The 19,886-nt window shown below is 43.7% G+C and overlaps 2 protein-coding genes across 2 annotated transcripts in view; both read right to left on the bottom strand.

The window, feature by feature from the left end:
- The window catches only part of LOC104397705 (desumoylating isopeptidase 2-like), a 56,123-nt gene extending 36,762 nt beyond the window's left edge, over positions 1-19,361 (bottom strand). The window contains exon 1 of the mRNA XM_010007714.1: positions 19,323-19,361. Coding sequence (XP_010006016.1) covers positions 19,323-19,361 — 39 coding nt within the window. The remainder of the gene's footprint in view (positions 1-19,322) is intronic.
- Positions 1-19,886, bottom strand: part of LOC104397710 (synaptojanin-2-binding protein-like) — a 140,476-nt gene that overhangs the window by 86,936 nt on the left and 33,654 nt on the right. The window lies entirely within an intron of this gene.

Here is a 19,886-nt window from a genome sequence, read left to right as displayed (position 1 = left end):
TTTATCCTCCAAGGTGTATTTGTACATGGTGAACCATGAGAGTAAATACACAGCTTAGTTACCTTACACTACCCTTCTGCAGCAGCAGCTTCGAGGTCACCAAGCATGAAAAAAGTGCTGGATAGAGAAACACTACCCACCAAGGTATCTTCTTCCTCTCTTTCAAAACATGCCACACACTGACCTTAACTTCATTTCTATCTTGTGTCAACTTGTAGCCATTGGTGCGACCTCACTTGACCAGTAGTAACATTGGTGTTTGGGGACTGGTGTTTGCCAATACCTTCTTCGCTTTCACTTCCAACTCCACCCTAGCAAGGCACAGGCACTTTTTCATCTGTTTGATAAGACTGTGATACATGACGGATGTAAGCAAGACCAGCCTGATGCTGAATTGCTCTGCTGGCGCCAGTTCTAAAGAAAAACACTCCCTCTGAGAGAAAGAATACTGACTCAGCAGAGAAACAGGACAAGATTTACATGTTTCATGTCACAAATGAGGCTTTGGAAGGTGGTTGAAGAAAACAGGAATCAGTCTTGAGTTTTAAAGGCTCTAGAGAGCACCAAGCTTTTGGAAATACCCAAATGCTTCTTTTCTTTGGAGTATGGAACTGCTTGATATTGTAGCACTCCAAGCTTAGCTCAAGTGCATTCACATAAAATATTTAGACAACATGAACCCATTAATTAGGGGTGGGAAAACCCCATGGTATCCAGCATAGAATATTGCAGACAGAGAGCTCTCCTCCTAATCATTCCTCATCCAAATTGTTTCAGGACCCTGTGCTTTCAAATGCAGATGAAAACATTGCCACTTTTAGCTTCTTGATAGGCCTAAAAAAGATAAAGGTAGCCTCTGTAGTAACATTTAGCTATTTTTTCATGTCAGACAAGAAGTCTGTAGAGCCAAGTGAAAGCAAAGTTGTAAAAGGAGAACTCAGACCCGACACTGCTGTTGCAGAGAAAATAAATTACATCTTTGCATCAGACCTTTCTTGTTTCCACCAGAAGAAAAGTGGTGAGATCCCTGTGCCTGAACCTCCCACTTTTTATTTTTGTAGAAGGAGTAGGAAGAGAGAAAAAGTCAGAAGAGGCTCTGTGCAAAGTTAACATGGATGAGTGTATGATACAGACAGACAAAATCAGCCCTGGCAGATCCCAGAGCAGAACAACATGTACCCAAGAGTAACAGAGGAATCAGTGACAGAACAGCTGAATTACTAATGATTGTGGGAAGCCTCTCATGTAAAATGTCTCTGACCTGATCACTGGAAGGTAATGACTGTAATGCCAATCTTCAAAGAGAGGTCCATATAAGAGTAGTGGCATTACACTCTGCAAGCCTGGCATCCTGACTGGACTAATTAGTAGAAGTTATAACAAAATACAATATTAATGGAAAATAAATATGATATTTTGTGTAAGGGTGAACATGATTTCTTCAAGGGGAGGACCTGTGACACCCACCTCTTCGTTTTCTTCAGAAAAAAATCAGTGATCTCTTTGACAAAGCTAACTTCTTTTAAAAATGGTTTTGATTGCATTCTTCAGAAAACATCTTATAGGATGTAACTAGTCATGAGAAATAGGGTTCTACAGGTAGTATGAAAAAATTACATAGGAACTGAGTATTCTATCAGATATCAAAGTTATGAAAAAGGAGTCATTCAAACAAAAATTAAAACCAACCAGCCAAACAAACAAATTACTTAGATTTTCACCACTAGGTAGTAGATCTGTGAGCTCCCTGGCAAAGGATATTGATACACCAGGTTATGTTTGCTCAAGAGAATCAGATGGAAGTCAGAGCCATTAAGAATTAGTAATGAGACAGAGGTCAAGCTCTCAGAAGCCCCAGAGCTGAAAATGTTTGGAAGCTGTGAAAGCATCAGAAGGGAAAGGTCACATATGCTCGTGCTGCTCAATCTCTAATAGGGGCCACAAAGCAGGCACTGAGGGAAGAATAATAATATTGGTCTAGATGGACCCTTGGTATGAGCCCGTTAGGCCAGTCTGAGGTGTATGTGTTCTTCTGTGTGAAGAAGAATGAAGATATTGAAAGGAAGCCTTAGAAATGAGTTCTCTCATCATTGCACAGTGATTAAGGGAAAAAAAAAAGAAAAAAAAAGTAACAGGGGTTTTATTTCCCAGAAGAGAGGGAGAGATAAAGAGAGGACCGGTTTCAAATACCCATTTGAAAGACTCTGGGCAAACCTCATGAACCATTGGAAGAGAATCTGCCTCAGACTTTGATAGGCAGGATGCAGTTTAAGCAAAGGTTTTGAGATTACATTGTAATTGCCTAATTAGCTCTTGCATGCAAAAGGGATTCTCTTGCATTTATCCATATCCGGCAGGGCAGAAACCCAAAGCTTTCTGCTGGCCGTGGATTTGCCCTTCCAATTCATTAGGATTAATTTCTTCACCACCCACACAACTCTCTGAATCTCTTCCTCTCCTCCCTGCCCCATTGCCACCTGTCAAAGTTATAAAGATGATTGGTGTTTCTTAAAAGCAGCACATAACATCTTTATCCATCTATTTACTGACAGAAGCATTTTTCAGCCCCTATTTGATAGACTAGTTCTTTCCAAAAGCCTGCAGTCAGCCTGTTCCAGAGCATGTATGTGCATGCAGTGTTTAACCACATCACCTTCTGTAATCCTTCCATGTAATACAACTGTGTTCCTATTCCCCCCCCCCAACTTTCTAGTTAGCATTTATTTTGACAAGTCCCAAGTAAAGCACAAAAATATTTTCAAATCTATTAGTCATTAAATTAAATTATACCCTGTGTAAACTGGCCAGTATAAAGACTTCAGGCTAACCCAAAGCAGCTGTTTTACTTTCTAAAGTAGAGGACAAATCTTGGTAGATTAACATACATGCAATCCTGTGGTTGAGTCATTGGGCAGAATTAGGACTGACTGTTTCTCCTTACCTCTTCCTTGTACAGAGTCACAGGAAACTAGAATGGGGAGGGCGGCATTAATCCTTCGTGTGTTGGCTCATCCACCTATATTTACAAAGTGACATCTTTTCAGAAAGCCTCTTGAATTGAACTGCCAGAGCTGCTCTGTAGTTTCTTCATAGAAAGAACTACCTCTGATTCCACTGGTGTCACAATACAACATGAAACCCTAGGAGTCATCTTTCAAATCTGAAATCATGATAGCAATAGAAAGCCTGCATTTTCATTTTAAGAAGACTAACCACTGCAAAAGTGCTTCTGACCCACAGTTCCCTCCAGTGCTGGAAGCTACCTGAACTCCATCAAAGCAGAGCACAAATAAACTGGGAAGCTTCAATAAAACACTTTGCTTTGAAACTTCTATCACAGTCCTTTAAAAACAAATCAGAGCATTTTCAGCAGCTACAGCTGGAGAAGAGCAGGAACAGTCTCACAAACCTAACTCCACATCAAATCCTAAGAGATGGGGCAGCAATGAGGCACCTAATCATAGAATATCTCAAGTTGGAAAGGACCCATAAGGATCATTGAGTCCAACTCTCTTCTCCTTGCCAGACTACCTAAAACGGTATCATATTACTGAGAGTGTCACCCAGACGCTCCTTGAATTCTAACAGGCTTGCTGCTGTGACCACTTCCCTAGGGAGCTTGTGCCAGTGATCAAACATCCTCTCAGTCAATACCTTTTGCCTAATGTCCAATCTGACCTTCCCCTGATGCAGATTCATTGCATTTCTTTGTGTCCTAGAATGAGACGAGTCAGCCTCTCTGGATGCCAGTGCCTCAGCTGCAGAATGGGAATACCAGCCTTTTCCTTCTCCAGAGAAATACTAGGAAGTACACTAGAGAGGACTGAGAAAGAATCATGCACTGGGGTGGAAAAGGCAGAGCTCTTGGGTACCCTCTGTTCTAGCCCCTGCAATGGCAGCACAACACAGAGATACTCCAATTTGCTTTCAACTGGCAAGTGCCACCAGCAGGCTCCAGAGCTCAGAACTGCACAGTGGAAGCTAATGTGTCCTGGTGTGAAGCACAGCACACAGCCTCTTGCTGCTGCCTTGTTTTCTCACCCACCATTTCTGCATCCTCAGTCCCTTGAACAATACCCACCAGGCTGCAATATGTATGTCTGCAACTTGCACGCTGGCATCTCAAGCTGCTCAGGCTTCCTGGGAGAATTAAATTCATATCAAACTGAGCACTGCCTTTCCCTCCCCCTTACTCCACTCTGCCCTTGCTTTTCTACACACAGAAGCGAAAAGCTTTCTCTGAATCAGATTTTAGCTGTCACAAAGCCTGAAGTTTTCTTCTAGGAAGTCTGGGTGCTAATGACAGAAACAGCAGCTGCCTCTTAAGTACTTCATCAGCTGAATGTGGTCAAAGTGCAGTAAAAGCCAAGGTCAGGAGCAGGTGTGGGGGCAGTGATTGCAGAACCTCCCCAGGTTGCCTCTGGTGGGCAAGGGAGGGGGGGCACCACCTCCTGATGGACAGGGAGACCGGGGACAGCTGTGAGGCAGCAGGAGTGAGGCTGCAACAGGGCATGTGCTCCCGGGGCACAGGCCAGGTGGGTGCTGCCAGCAGGATGCAGGGCTGCTGTCCTTCTGTCCGCTGCTCAGAAACCCTGCTGCTGCCTCTGTTCCCGCAGGAGTCACATCAGCCCAGGCAGTTACATCTCAAATGCCAAAAAGTGGTTTGGGTTTTAACCTTGCAAACAGCCCACAAGCATTTCCCCCATCCTGACAAGAGCATTCTTTCCCTTCATTACAGGTGAGACAACCCAAGGCAAAGAGATTGAAGGGACTTGCTAGAACTGCCACGGAGGTGGAAACTAAGGCTAAAGCTTTGGTATTTCCCTTTCTCAACATCCAGTGCTTTACGTGAAATGAAGGTTTGGTTGTTCTCGGCAAGGGTCCAAGGACAAGCTTTGTTGGCAGCCTTACACAATCTATTCAGAGCTTTTTGATTCTCACATGTTCAAAGCAGTTGTACTTCTCACAAAACATTGTGGTGTCATTGAACACAATGTTACGTTTGAACTGAAAGGAGGAAAAAAACTATCTCCATCTATTATTACATGTAAATAAGAGCTGGTCTCCTGCAATCATTTGTCTTAGAAGAGAATGAAATAAGAGTGAGCTTGACCCTAGCTGTGCCAATTAATGATGATCTATCATCAATTTACTGAGACAAAAATGCATCCTGTCAAATCCATCCATTTACTGGATGCATGAAGGCATCCTGGGAGGAGAACACAGAAGTACCTGATGACCTAACAATGTGAATGGGTGCATTTACCTGCATCAGCAAAGACTTCCCACAGAAGGATTTTAAATGGTGGCAGGGAAGTGTGATAGTGCCTCCAGTCCTCAGCTTCAGCAACTAATGAGAAACATGCTCTTGCTGGAGAAAGCCTTCAGAGTACTCCAGAAAACTTCTGCAAAGGGCACAGAAGCTGGCAGTGTTTAGAGTTATCACTGGAACAAGTGCCAGCTGCAGGCTTTGCAAGATAGTTTAGTGAAGGTATGTTGTGCCACATAGCTACAGAGACCTTGGGACCTTTATTTTTATTTGGGTGATCCTAAGAGAAGGGCATTATTTAAAATGCTCCTTCTGCAGACAGGCAGAAGGAAACAAACTTATTCCTTGTAAAAGCTGCCCTACAGATGAGTGGAAAGAAGCCAAGATTTTAGTTTGTTTTCAGATCTGCTTCAAGGTATGTTATCAAAACTAAACCAGAAATAAAGTGCTGCTGCCATTTGATTGTCAGCTAGAAGGAGCTGGGTTCAGGTTCTCATGTCTGAATACTCCCAATGGCAAGAAATGCAAGAAGTACAGCACCAGAGCTGATGGAGGACCCATGATACAAGCTTAACTTTCTCTCCTGGTTTCCCAGTCCACACATTTATTGCCCCTGCTAGCACCAGGTCATCTGGCATGGGGCTCAGATGAGGTAATTATCACTTCTGAGTTTCTGAGTGCTTAAGTTCTTTGACTGAACAACTTTACAAATAATGAGTGGCATGGCACTAGAACATTCACGACTTGACTGATAAACAATTCTCCATGCTTCATGGGCACTTCAGATGCGTGAAAGAAGGCAGACTGTGATGATTAATAATTAATTGGCTGGAGACACTGTGAGTCCAAGGAGAGATGTCTCCCATCTGCAAGCTCTGGCAGCTGAGGCTGCACTTTGCAGAAGGGAGGGAGAGAAGGTGGTAGGGCAAGAAGGTGACATGGTTGGTGTGTCCTTGGAAACCAGCAGCCTTTCTGAGACACTTTTCTGTTTGTCCCCCAACACTGAAGAAAGTACTATTATGCACTCCTCCAGGTGGCTTTCACTACCCTAGCCACCAGGGAACCAGAGCAGCAATGATCCCTGCCAATTCCTAGTGACAGCTTGTCTAAACGAGATGCATCATTAGAAGCTACAGTCATGTATTTAATAGGCTTTAACATCAGCTTTAATGAGACACCTCTGAGACCTCAAGAGAGGTAAAAGTCAGCTGGAAACATGCATCAAAGTCCTGTGGGTATGAGAAATAGAATTCAAGTTCAGAGGTACCAAGTAGGGGATTTTTAAGCACTTGATGTTAGAGACTATAACATTTTATTTACACTAACTTTAAAAATCTGCATCTGCATTGATTTGTTTGATCTAGCAACAGCTTTAACGGTATCAAGATTATCCAAAAGAGCAGCTGCAATAGATGCTGAACTGCACATCTCAGAGTAATTACACATTACAAAGGGAATCCCTGAAGCATCTCAATAACATGCCATATTACAAACAGCACTTAAAAAGCCACAGATGGACGTTTGAGCCTCCTAGCACAACTTTACTTCACAGACGGATTTTGAATCTAGGACGTCACGTTTACTCCAGCTTGATTCCTTCTTCCTTGACTTTCTCTCAGAAGTAGAGGGTGTTTTAAAGAGTGTTGGAAAAGTCCAAGTTCTGGTTGGCTCTGTGGGGTTGAAGACTGAAAGGGAGAAGTGTAAGGAGTCTTACCTTCCCCACTTTTTCTCTTGTCTCCTGATACAGCTCTTGGATGAAGTGTTCCCTCCCATTAGCTCTGCCTGAATACAAGGAGCAGAAGAGTACACTCCATGTGACTAGTGGAGTCCCACAGGGGTCGGTACTGGGACCGGTGTTGTTCAACATCTTCATCAACGACCTGGATGAGGGTATAGAATGTACCCTCAGCAAGTTTGCTGATGACACTAAGCTGGGAGGAGTGGCTGACACACCAGAAGGCTGTGCTGCCATTCAGAGAGACTTAGATAGGTTGGAGAATTGGGCGGGGAGAAACATGATGAAATTCAACAAGGGGAAGTGCAGAGTTTTACATTTGGGGAAGAACAACACCATGTCCCAGTACAGGTTGGGGGCTGACCTGCTGGAGAGTAGTGTAGGTGAAAGAGACCTGGGGGTCCTGGTAGACAGGAGGATGACCATGAGCCAGCAATGTGCCCTTGTGGCCAAGAAGGCCAATGGCATCCTGGGGTGTGTTAGAAAGGGTGTGGTTAGTAGGTCAAGAGAGGTTCTCCTCCCCCTCTATTCTGCATTGGTGAGGCCACATCTGGAGTATTGTGTCCAGTTCTGGGCCCCTCAGTTCAAGAAAGACAGGGAACTGCTTGAAAGAGTCCAGCGCAGAGCTACGAAGATGATTAAGGGAGTGGAACATCCCCCTTATGAGGAAAGGCTGAGGGAGCTGGGTCTCTTTAGCTTGGAGAAAAGGAGACTGAGGGGTGACCTCATCAATGTTTACAAATATGTAAGGGGTGAGTGTCAGGGGGACGGAGTTAGGCTTTTCTCAGTGATGACCAGTGATAGGACAAGGGGTAATGGGTGTAAATTGGAGCATAGGAAGTTCAAGGTGAATATCCGAAAAAATTTTTTTACTGTGAGAGTGACAGAGCACTGGAACAGACTGCCCAGGGAGGTTGTGGAGTCTCCTTCACTGGAGACATTCAAAACCCACCTGGATGAGTTCCTGTGTGATGTACTCTAGGTGACCCTGCTCTGGCAGGGGGGTTGGACCAGATGATCTCTCGAGGTCCCTTCCAGCCCCTAAGATTCTATGATTCTATGATTCATAGTCAGGGCAATGTGTGACCAATCCAATTAACAAGGTGTTAGGACAAATGCCTTTCTGTCCTCCCTTGTCCCAGAGGGGTGTCCTGCCTGCTTGCCTGGCCTCTGGCTACCATGATGCAGAGCGTTTCCTGCCAGCACCCCCTGCCCAAGGGAGGAGATAGAATGTGGCCCAAACAATAAAACCAAGTGAAATTGCATGGATCCATGTGGTTTGTGTTCATTTATCCTTCCAGAGGCTTCTTCTCAGCAGATGACCACAGATCTCTTTTGCTTATATTATGAGACCCATAGGGGAAAAGAGGGATTTGTAGTACTTAGTTTCTTCTGGTCCAAGAATACCTGAGCTTGAAATGGACCCATTTAGTTTGCACCTCTCTCTCTGAACTGTTTCTTTTTGGCTTACACTGGAATTAATCTGTTTTGTTTCAGTTCAGTACAACTCATTCCTCAATGCATTGGCCCCCAGTATACTCTCACAGTAGCAAGAACAAGAGGCACAATGCTCCAGCAGCAGAAAACAGAAGAGGTTTGTTCCACATCCCAAAGAACTGCCAAAGAGAAGACAGCCAGCTGCCTTGGATAAAAAGCAGCCATAAAAATTAAAGTGAACAATGAATGTTAGAACTGGAGACAGATGGTAGGTGGCTTTCAGCTTGGGATGTGCATTTTTAACTCTAGCCTCTGCAGATTTGGAACCCTCCAGCACTGCCTTCCCATCTTTCCAAAATGCCTCCATCACAGGGGAACTCAAAAGATGCAGTAGCCTGAGTATTTGTAGTGCTGGGACAGACTCAGAGAAGTAGCTGGACAAGTAATTGACTCTCCCTGTTAGGTAGCCAGTTAAGGAGGAAAGTGCAGAAGAGATCCTCTCAGGGCAAAGAAGCCTGACAAGTTGTCCAAAAATGCCCTGAATGGAAACAAAGCAATAAGAGGAGGGAAGAGCAAGGTTGGCCTCTACTTACCAGGAGGAGCAAGTGCTTTCTGCTTCTACCTGCCAACCAGGAGTCCAGACATTTGACCAGGAGGGTACAGACCAACTTTCTAACCATCTCAGCCTGGCAGAGGGGATTTGGCTCTCCACCTGCCTCAGAGGAAAGCAGCCTAGTCACTCTCTCATAAGGTATCTGGAGTTAGGCCTTCTTAGTCCTTCATGGTGAAGCAGTTTTCTTTCATAAAAAGTAAATAAAAGATTCCTTTCATACAAAATCAGTGGGCCAGAGAACAAGTGTGAGTAACACTATATCCTGGCTGCAGCCTGGACACCTTCCTGGAACAGCTAGAACCCACTGGAAACATCTGTCTTCTGCCACGTGAATCTTTCAAACACAAATTAAATGTTTTGATCCTAGAGACACAGAACAACCAAATCCAGAGTTTCCTGCTGTCTGTGTCTTTGGCAAACCTGCGTGAAGGGACAGATGAGTTATAGTCCCTCAAAGATTTTAACCAGGTCTCTGTCACTCCAGATGCATCAGCACACTACTGGGTAGAAGTCAAATGCAGAACTACTACTGATCCTTCCCCAGCACATAAGGACCACTCATATCAGAACGTCTGGGCGTGTCATGCCATCTCAAATGCCCTACAATATCCAACACATCTCTACAAAGTTGATAGCTATGAAACAGGATCCATGAGGGAAGAGACCCTGGACGTTTCCTGAGAGGAAGCCAGAGGTCAGATGATATCCTAACATGGCCTTTGATGTCTGTGCTTAAGCAGCTGAATGGAGCCTTTCATTTCCTAGAGAAGTGATTTGCTAAGAAAGCACCTCAGCACTGCCTGAGAGTACCTACAACCTGGGCCATTTTCTATGCAACTAGAAGAAGCCTGCTGAAGCTCTTGACCCAGATACTGCCCAAGACTGTAGTTTAATGACAGAAGTAATGACTTTTCAGGTTAGACCATGCTTAACCTCTTGGTCCTCTCTTCCTGTCACTTCTCACATTCACCAGGCTAATCCAGGGCTGGGGGAAATGCCAAATACAGGGCAATTATACAATCAGCTGCTCCAAGTAGTCCCAAACAGAGCAAGACACATAGATGAGCCAAGAACAGATGTCTAGAAGAGCAACATGTACCTAGGGAAAACTAACCTATGGCAGAGCCTGTAGTTCACTCTAGAAGGCAACACTGGGTTCTTCATGTACTCCAGACCCTAAGGCAGCATCAGGAAGATTTTTTTCATGCCTAAGTATTCCCTATAAATCAGTCACTAGCAGAAGATTTTGAAAAGAATAGCAAAGGGGTTGATATTTCTTTGTGGGTTTAAGTAAGACTGAATGGAAAGCACTGTAATAGATCCATGGCTGAAGGTTCAGCAAACCATGTTCTCAACAGAGTTTATGCTGTGCCAGGCCCTCCATCTCCCAGAGATGTGGATCTATCAGTAGTCACATGGCTTTCGACCCATGTGTTGACCTACATGATGAAGGCACTTACTAAACAAGCTGAAATTATTTCAGTATTTCTAGCATCTGACACTTGCTTCTGTAGATAAGCATTCCTACCTATTAGAGAACATTTTTAACCAACAGCATTTCTGCTTCACTTATCTTTGCTTTTCCAGACACCTTAACATTCATTGCTGAAAAAACAAGTAACAAATTTAAACAACTTTCCACTCTTAGGACACAGCTTCATATTTTGCTCTGAGATGAGAAGTCTCACAGATTCATGTGCTGATTAGATAAAGCTCTGACACAAGGAGATAGCTACTTTCACTCTTTGAGATGCTTCATACTCAAGAAAATCCAGTGTTTCCCTAGAATGGTATAAAACATTTTTTCTTTCCTAACAGTTTGAGTCCATTTTCTAGAGAAAGAATCATCAGACATGTGAATTTTGCTTCTTCTCCAGTAGAAATACAATTTTATGTATTGACTGATCTCTGCTTCCCTCCCCAGATTCAGCCACATCATCTTGGCACAATGACACCAACAAGAGAGACTGAAACAAACAGAGCATTAGGATAAGGGTGACCCAGGTCACTAACACAGCTTTCAGCCCTAGGACACCCATTTAAATGCACTCTATTGCACTAATGCACAACTATGCACCTGCCCATCACCACACTTAGAAATGGATCTAACAGCTGTTCCAACTTAGTACCTCTGTTTCCATCACTAGTGCTCAGCCCTCAGCAGCAGAAGCTCCCACCACATGCATACCTGGTCCCTGTGGTCTGCCTCAGCAGAAAGCTGGATGACCAGCTGAGCCCTGACACCAGAGCAGCTCAACCCATAAGCCAGGGATGAGGTACAAAAGGCAAAAGGGTCTGTTTTGCTACTGCCAGACTACATTTATTTGGTGGGAGAGTGACAGTCTCCAGTACTGTCAATACATCAACTTTCACCAATACTAAGAAGGTTGGGTTTTTTTATTTTAAAAAATAGCCAAGTGACATTAGGAACATTGGCAGCCTCATGAGCCAGAGGTTAAATCTTGCTGACAGAAGTGTCATGTTCTAAAAGGAACCTGCCTTGCTGTTTGGGGAAATCCCAAAAAGTATCAGAGAAAATTCACTAGAAACCAGCTTCCATGTGGTTTCAAGAGGAAACAATAATTTCTCTTAGAGTTGCTCAGCGACAGGCCAGGGGATTGTGACTTTGCCCATAGATGGGGTTAAAGGAGAGCTTCCAATAGCAGCAGAAGTTAGTTGTATCCCTAGGTTAAAGCTGACCTGACCTTGAGCCCCTGGGCTTACACCTGAAATCCTGCCCATAAGACTCCTGACTCCACAAGAGGTCAGGCTGCCTTGAAACGAGTACTTTAGAGACACTACCTCAGATTGTCATCTGCAGGAACCAACTCAAGAACACTCATGTGGGAACTGAGCTACTGACAGGACCCGTGAAGCTTTGCTCCAGAAGCAGAGTTCACATAACTTTAACCCCATGTTAGCTTCCCTACGTTCTCCTCACTCCTAAGGCTTTCTTACCTTTGCTGATGTAAAGGAGAGCATGTTGTGGAGCAGTATTCCTAGCACATGCATGTCTAGCAGAAGTGAAAACTTCTGTGTTGCCCTGGATAAGTCAGTTCAAATCTGGGCAGCAGAATGCTGGTTCAGGGAGCTTGCTGATGGGATGAATGCCCCAGCTGGAGATAGCAATGCTCTGTGTACAGTCAAGAGACAGCTCTTAAAGCATCTCATGCATAAGCATAGAGTAGTCAGGTAAAGAACTACAGTGCTGGAGAAGATCAACAGTAGCATGGACAGGTAGCCAGACTGTCACACTGACAACATCAAAACAGACTGTTCCTCTGATGATACATCTCCAGGCTGTGGCTAAGACAACAAGAACACATTTATTATGCATAAATGGGCACGCTTAATCACTGGACTTGCTAACCCAGACCACACCACTTACTCTTTAGCTTCTTAGTTTGTTTAGATCACATGTCATGTTTAAATTCCTTCTTCTTGAAGGACTGGACTCAGCTGCAACTCAGTGTACTCACGTTTTTATGTTTCCTTCCTCCAACTGATTTCCTCTCTCCAATGATACAAGAGAGAAGGGATGTCCAGTTGCATTGCATCACTTTCTCACAGACTGGAACCAGGCACTGGCTCCAACACAGTGCTCTGCAGCACCAAACTTCTTTCATTTTCCCTCTGCTCCCAGGTTCAAGCAGGGCAAGGCAGCAATCCTACCCTATGACTGGCCTGCCTGAGGTCAGCCTGTTGTCGCTCAAATTAAATCGATGCAGTCTAGGAGGAAAACAGAAACAAAGCCTAATCTTCCTTACCTGCACACACTGTCAGGCTGCTTGACCACAGTTACTTGAAAAACTGTCATGTCCTGCTATTATATTTGCCACAACAACTTTTATTTTAATTACTATTTTTGTTTTTTTAACGTCAAGAACAGTTGCACTGGGAAATATTGCATCCAAGACAAGTGAAGCAGTCTGGATGGCCTTCTCTTACCTTGGACTCAGGACTCTGCTGACATCCAGGGAGAGCAGCTTTCTCTGCCTCCTCCCTCATTCACAGCAGTGGTTGATCTGGTCTCCCTGGCCTCTAACCAAGAGTCTTTCCAGAGAGATTTGGGGCCCATAATAACAAATATCATAGTATAACATTACTGTTACAGTAACTGCAGCTTTACTATACCTGACTGGTTGTAAACCCCAGACCTGTTGTGCAGCATAAGTGTAGCTGAACAGTTGAAACTCAGTTCTACAAAGACACTAGCACAGAAGGCCAGTCAGAAGCTCCAGGAAGGTACAGAGAACAAGCATTTGAGATCTACCTTATCCCTCGCAGCACCACCTATGACTACCACTCCGTTTGACCACTCTTAGAAACAAAGACAATTTAGCACTTATGAAGGCCATGTTACAATACTGTGGGAAAACCAAAACTCGACAACAGGCACCTCCCACCTCACCCTTCTGTTTTGATACCCAGTAAGCTATAACTGATATGGTTTGAATACATAAGAAGGTTCTGGATTAATGAAGAGTCAGTAATAAAGTAAAACCCCAAGGCCAAAATCTTCCCCTGTTCCTTCAGCAATTTAAGTATTTACCTTTGACCTCACCCTCACACAAACCTGTGAGGAAGGTAAGAGACCCTGGATCTTCCTTAGTTAGGGCTTATTCACAGAGGGAATAACAAGCATGATACACCTATGAAACCCTTCAAAGAGCATGGTAAAGTTTTGAGTGAACAGTGTGTTTTAGAAAAATGAAATTATTCAGACTTGGCAAATAGCTTTGGCCAGAGATGATTGGCAAATATTTTAAGAAAGAAACAAAACATTTAATTGAATGTGGTTTTGAAAGTGATTATTTTGCTTCAGAACAATTTTTTATATATATTCATATATATATACCCATATATATACCGTATATATATATACATATGGATAAGGAGTCACCAGAATTTATTTAAAATCTCCCAAAGGCAGTATTTCACATTTTGCTCTCCATTTGTTAAATACACTCAGTTTGACTAAGATATGAGGGAGAAAAAGGAAAGAAGAGATCCTAGTGACTCTCCATCACTTAACCTTTGGACCACAAGGTCCTCTATTGACTTTCAGCATCTCTTCAGCTCATCACAGCAAGAAACTTCACAGCTCTTTATCTACTTGATGAAGAAGGCCCCTTGCTTTCCAAGGGGCTTATTGGAATACCAAATAGAGTGAGGTAATGCTGCACTTCTCCCCACATAGCAGCTTACAGCTAATGAGTAGTGCAGAGACAGGACCACCACCTGCAACAGGATTTCTCACTCTTCTAAGTAAGCTGAGAGCATCTGAGAACTCTACTAACAGTAATCACAAACATGTTGACATTTTTCTGAGTAGCAAGACTTAGTCTTTTCTCCAGAGAGGTAATAAAATGTTCCATGATCTAGTCAGTGCTTAAAAGAATCACTTCACAGAATTAAGTGTTCTGCTTGCAATCCTGTTGCTGCTTCTAAAATAGACTCAAAGGCTCCTTATGTACTGAAGCTGGAAGCACAAAGCACCTCTATTCCTTCACTCCCAAAGCATTTAATTATAGTGGCCATGAGGCTCACACTCTCTTTTTCACTTGCATAGGAAGCCAAAAAGGGATGCTAGGATGGTCATTCTGTGCTGGTCTTCAATGGTAAACACAGGTCATCACCTCCAAATCACATGTGAGCAATGGATGTTAAAGATGAAAATCACAGAGCTGGAAAGAGTAAAAGGAAAAGTAATTCTAACCACCATAATACTGTTTTGTATAAGAGAAGTTGGCTTACAGCACTTAAAGTTTATGCATTAATTCTGTGGCCATACAGACCCTCTGGCTTTATGCCGTTCCTCACAGGTAACTGGTGTGTCCTCTTCATGCAGGGAATCTCTCACAATCCTTTTTTTCAGAGCACATAAAGAAAACCCAGCTTTCACCCTGGCGCAGGTTTTGCTGCAGAGTCCCACATACAGGTTCCCACACCATAACTACTTGTCCAAAAATGCTCCCTTCTTCCTTCCTGGGACTGAGAGAAAAGCCAGAATGCTTCTTGCAACTTCTCCTTCTTGACCCAGCACCCTCCTGCCAGGCCTCAGGCCCTGGGCCCAGCTCTATATAGAAACAACTATAAGTTGATAAACATTTGTAGAGCCAGATGGAAACAACGTCATCAGAGCTCTTCTCTCCACCTATGTTATTCACAGGCTGTCATCATCTTCCTATGGCCTCTTCTGCGAGACCACCAGCTGACAGGCTACACAGAGCATGGACAATGTCTCCTGATGGTACAACTTCTCTCTTTTCTCTCACAGAGGAAGATAAACTCACAACAAACCCTTATGGTTTATAACACCACCTTCCTCCTTTTTTCCCACCCCAGAAATGTTGTCCTCTGTACAGATGCAGCCTCCTAGGATGTCCTGCTCCACAGCACCAATAAAAATCAGGACTGAAATTCATATTTTTGAAACTCTTAAGAAACCACATGCATAACTATAAGCTTCTACATCCTCAGCCCAAAAAGCCATCCCTACTTCAATGCAGGCTGCTTATTGCAATATGACAAACACAAAACAGGGGCAAAAATGCTGTTTTGTTTGGTTTTCTGTTAAGGTCACTTGGATAATCCACTTTGTGGTGTGATGGAGAAATCAAATCAATGACATCATCACAATCAGTGAAGCAAGAGAGAGCCTGGTGAGTCACCTGCAGGGCCAGCCTTTGCCCTGGCCAGTCAGCCGTTGGCCTTTAGCCATTCAGCTGGCAAATGACAGACATTATATAAAGAACTGAAAGAATATGAGAGGACCGTTTAAAATTATTACTGTTTGGCTACCTCTCTGAAATCGGAAGTCACAGGGGAAAATCTCAGAGCTAGTGCATCTACAGTGACCTGAATCTTATTTCCCTCTCATTAATTGGAGTGGAAATTCAGGACAACCACATCTGTAATAGAAGAGGGACAGCAGTGATATGAATATCTTTGCTTTTAATTTGATAGCATGAATGTGCTAAGCAATAGGCTTAAAACATTATGAGAGCCCCCAACTTGAATATCCGCCAAGTGAACTATTTTTAGGGGAATGTGTTTAGCTTGCTTGTTAAAGATTTAAACCTAGGCAATAACTGCAGTTACTCTTCTGTCTGATTTAAGTAGGCAACATTAATAAATACACAGTGATTAAGTCAATTATTCCAAAACTACCCACAAAGACTTAAAGCTAGGAGGAAACAGGATGACGTCCTGGCTGAAGAAAGTCAACTCTGTGATCTGTGTAAGGTCAGATACGACAGACAGATTACTAAGGCAGAGCGGAGGGAAGAGAGATGCAGGTTATGACATGGAATTTGATTTATCCATCTGAAGGCAAAGTGATAACTGACTGACCAGGGCAACTCTGTCATAGATTTTATAGATCTAGTTACTTCATGCAGATCTCTGAACAGCTGTGGGCTTAGAGTAAATCCATGTGAGAGCTGGATTTGGATTAGAAAAGAGATTCATCCATGATCAATCACATGATCCATGTTGTTATTCTGTCTTCACACTTACACCTTAAATCAGAGCTCAGAATCCTACACATTCACTCTTTAAAATGTCCTGGTTGAGCAGCTAAGTTCTCCTCCCTTGTCTGTTTTGCGAGTGTACAAGTGAGAGCAAGCTATTTAGCAACAGATAAAAGAGGATATAAACACCCTGAGTGCTGGGGGTGAGGGAAATTGCTTTTGATTATGATATTCTGAACACTTGGAATACCCAGTGATTTTTGCTCAGTTCTTTTATGCTGAATGAAGTAAATCTACAAATGGACCTATCTGCTTCAGCCATTTGTGTAAAACACCTCATTAAATTGAAGCATTGTTTCTTAAAGAAGCCTGGTACATATCCAATGGGTAAAAGGATAAATGGTTATAATCTTTGAATACATAAGACTGCACAGAGTGGGTATTTCATAGCTACATAAAGCCCATAATTGAACTTCTGCCCTAGGGGCAAGCTTTCCTGCAGTGTAAGTGCTTCCAGATGCCACACAGGGGTCATGCTCCTTGTCAGGAAATCAGAGCTTTACATCCAATTAATTGTTATCCCCAGCTGTCTTTTTTTTTTCTTTCTTTTTTTCTTTTTTTTTTCCTTTTTGTTCATTGAAATTAGTTTTCCAACAGTCATTCAAGCAAATGTGCTCATTTCCCAGTTCCCCCGCAATTCCCCACCACAGTGTAATGAAGTGTGGATTTTACATGGCTACATTCCAGACCCCACGGTGTTAAAATCATAGCAGCAATGGAAGAGCATGTAGCCTCAATAATCATAACATAGGACTTCAACTAGAGGTGACTCAGTGGTAGTCAAACAGATGCTATATGAAAATAGAACTGTTCCTATGCACAGAGCATTAACTTGTGGTTAACCATGGAGTCAGTGCTCACACCAGAAGGTTTTCATGGCTTGCTAAGCAACAAAAAATACAGTCTGAATTAAACTGATGACCTCAATTCAGTTTACTGCATCTGGGTGTCCATCTCAGAACACAGGGAACATGAACAGCAAGTCCTTTCTCCCACAATTCCCTTGGGCTTCATATTTGGTGTCAATCACATGAAAAAAAAAAATGCAAAGACCACATCTAACCAGTATTTGGATCTCTTCAGTTCAGTAGAAAATTATTCACAGATTTGGGACAGCTCAACAGTGGCTGAGAAAGTTCAAACCACAGCCTGCTGCAGAACAAACAGAAATACTGAAAGGAAGACAGTGCATACAGTAAAAGGACAACATAACCCCTTTATCATCCTCAAAGTATTCATGAGAAACTCGTGTGTGCATGTGCAATGCTAGTCTCCTCCACTAGCTACCATCTACTTGGGTTACCAGACCTGTTGCTTGAAGAACAGCTTGGGGGAGTTCAGAATTCAGGCTGCCAAGGAAATGACCATTAAACACTCAAGACCAAAGTCTAGGCAAAAAAATTTACACCAACTTGCTCCATTTTACGAATAATAGATCTGGAAAAGGCAGCTTCAAGCCATCATTATTGTGCTTTTCAGACTGTCCTTCAATAGAGATACAAGCTGCCTAAATAGCCCTTACCACTCCCTCTTCCCTCAGAAAACAACCCAGCTCTTTTACTCAACAGAAGATCACTTAATCATTGTAATAAGAAGAGGTTTGACATTTACAACAACCCACTCTTAGTCTCTTTGGTGTCTATTCTCTGGATTCCCCCAGCAGGGAAACCCACACTATTCCGTGGGCCTCCTGTGTAAAGTTGCCACTGCCTGATCACAGAAAGCAAATATATGTCATAATCCTAAATTCTGGAGCTAGACATTTAGGGTTCACTTAGCATCTGGGCCTCATATGGTTATATTTTCCTCAAAGTTCACTAAATTTTTGGAAGATCTAAAAAATTCTTGCTTTTTTTGTTTGTTTGTTTGGGTTTTTTAATCACTTGTTCATAAACAAAAAATGGAGGGGAATTACATCATCACAAAAAATGTTCCTCACCTTAACATGCCTCTCCTAAGCTTCCATTGGAACAGAAAGAAAACAAGTTGTGCCAAGCCTTCTTCTCTGTGGGAGCTTGTGCCAAGGCTGGATGGATGTGGAACTTCTCATTTGTTAGCACAGGTAATTCTCACTCACATTCCCCCTTGCAAGAGGATGGCAAGGAAAGCCACTTGCTAAACTGTGAACTTTCAGGAAACATTGTCAAGCAGCATGTCCCTGTGCTCCTCCCTTTGCTGTATATTCACCAGTTCAGACAATTTTTACTCCTGTTCTTGAACATAACCTTCAGATAAAACTACTAACTACAGTCTCACACATGTGAGGAATGGATCCAGACTATTAGATTAGAAACCCTGTCCTCACTGAAATTCTACAGCTTTTCTTTTCCCTGGATGAATTCCCAAATCCCTCCCCACAGCCTAGCAGTTCTTGCTCACTCAAAATTAAGTGGCAATTAGCTCCAACAAAGACAGGGGTGATCACATCTCCCTCCTTAACTGGGACACTGGGAATTAAAAAGTCTTCCCCTCACCCAGTGTTTCAGTGCTCCTGAAAGATCCTGCAGAATATTGGGCACATCTTTACCTGTAATCTGGTCCAATATACTAAATGCTTCAAAGAAAAAAGCTGGGATCAGGCAGGACATGACATACTTGGGTGAAGAGTTTGTGGGGGCAGGGATCAGCCTCTCTGGGGATCTGTGCTGAGCTCCTCTTCACACAGTGCCTGCCTCCAGCTCCCACCCAGCCTCACTGCCCACCGTGCCCCAGCCAGTGCTGTTTCATACTCACCATGTCATACACATTCAGAATCACTGGTTCATTTGCCATTGTTGATTGCAGTAGAGGCTGGATGAAAACCTTCCAGTCCCTGCCAGATGTGTTGCTGGCTCCCGGGTGTGCTTCTACCCTGAGCCAGACAGAAGGAAATGCCTCATCCTGCAGTCTCCAAAGGAAGGAGTGTGGAGGGAGGAGGAAAGGAGGGAATTCTTTCGTTTGGAGGGGGAATAAAGTTGGTTGCAGGGAGGCAGGAAAGCTTGGGCTGCCTTTGCTGGTTGCACAGGGTTTATTTCACCCCTCCGCAGTGCAAGAGAACTGAGGTTACTTTCTAAACCTGCAGCGCACCCCAGGATCTGTAGACACATTCACCACCGTAACCAGGCACCGTCCAAGCCTGCAGGCAGCCCGATCCACAGCAGACAGGCTCCGAGCGCTGCGACCAGCTTTCCTCCAGCTCCGTGAGAGATGGCAGCGTGTGTGTGTGTGCGGGGAACCTTCCGGCGTCCTTCCCGGCGGTGCTGCTGCCACCCCAGCGGGCAGCGACCGGGGCACCGGCCGGGGCAGCGGCCGGGCAGG

Source organism: Chaetura pelagica, unplaced genomic scaffold (assembly GCF_000747805.2).
Source record: "Chaetura pelagica isolate M959 unplaced genomic scaffold, ChaPel_1.0 scaffold70, whole genome shotgun sequence".
NCBI classification, from domain to species: Eukaryota; Metazoa; Chordata; class Aves; order Apodiformes; family Apodidae; genus Chaetura; species Chaetura pelagica.
The sequence above is the reverse complement of the archived record's forward strand: the minus strand, read 5'-3'. Positions and strand labels throughout refer to the sequence as shown.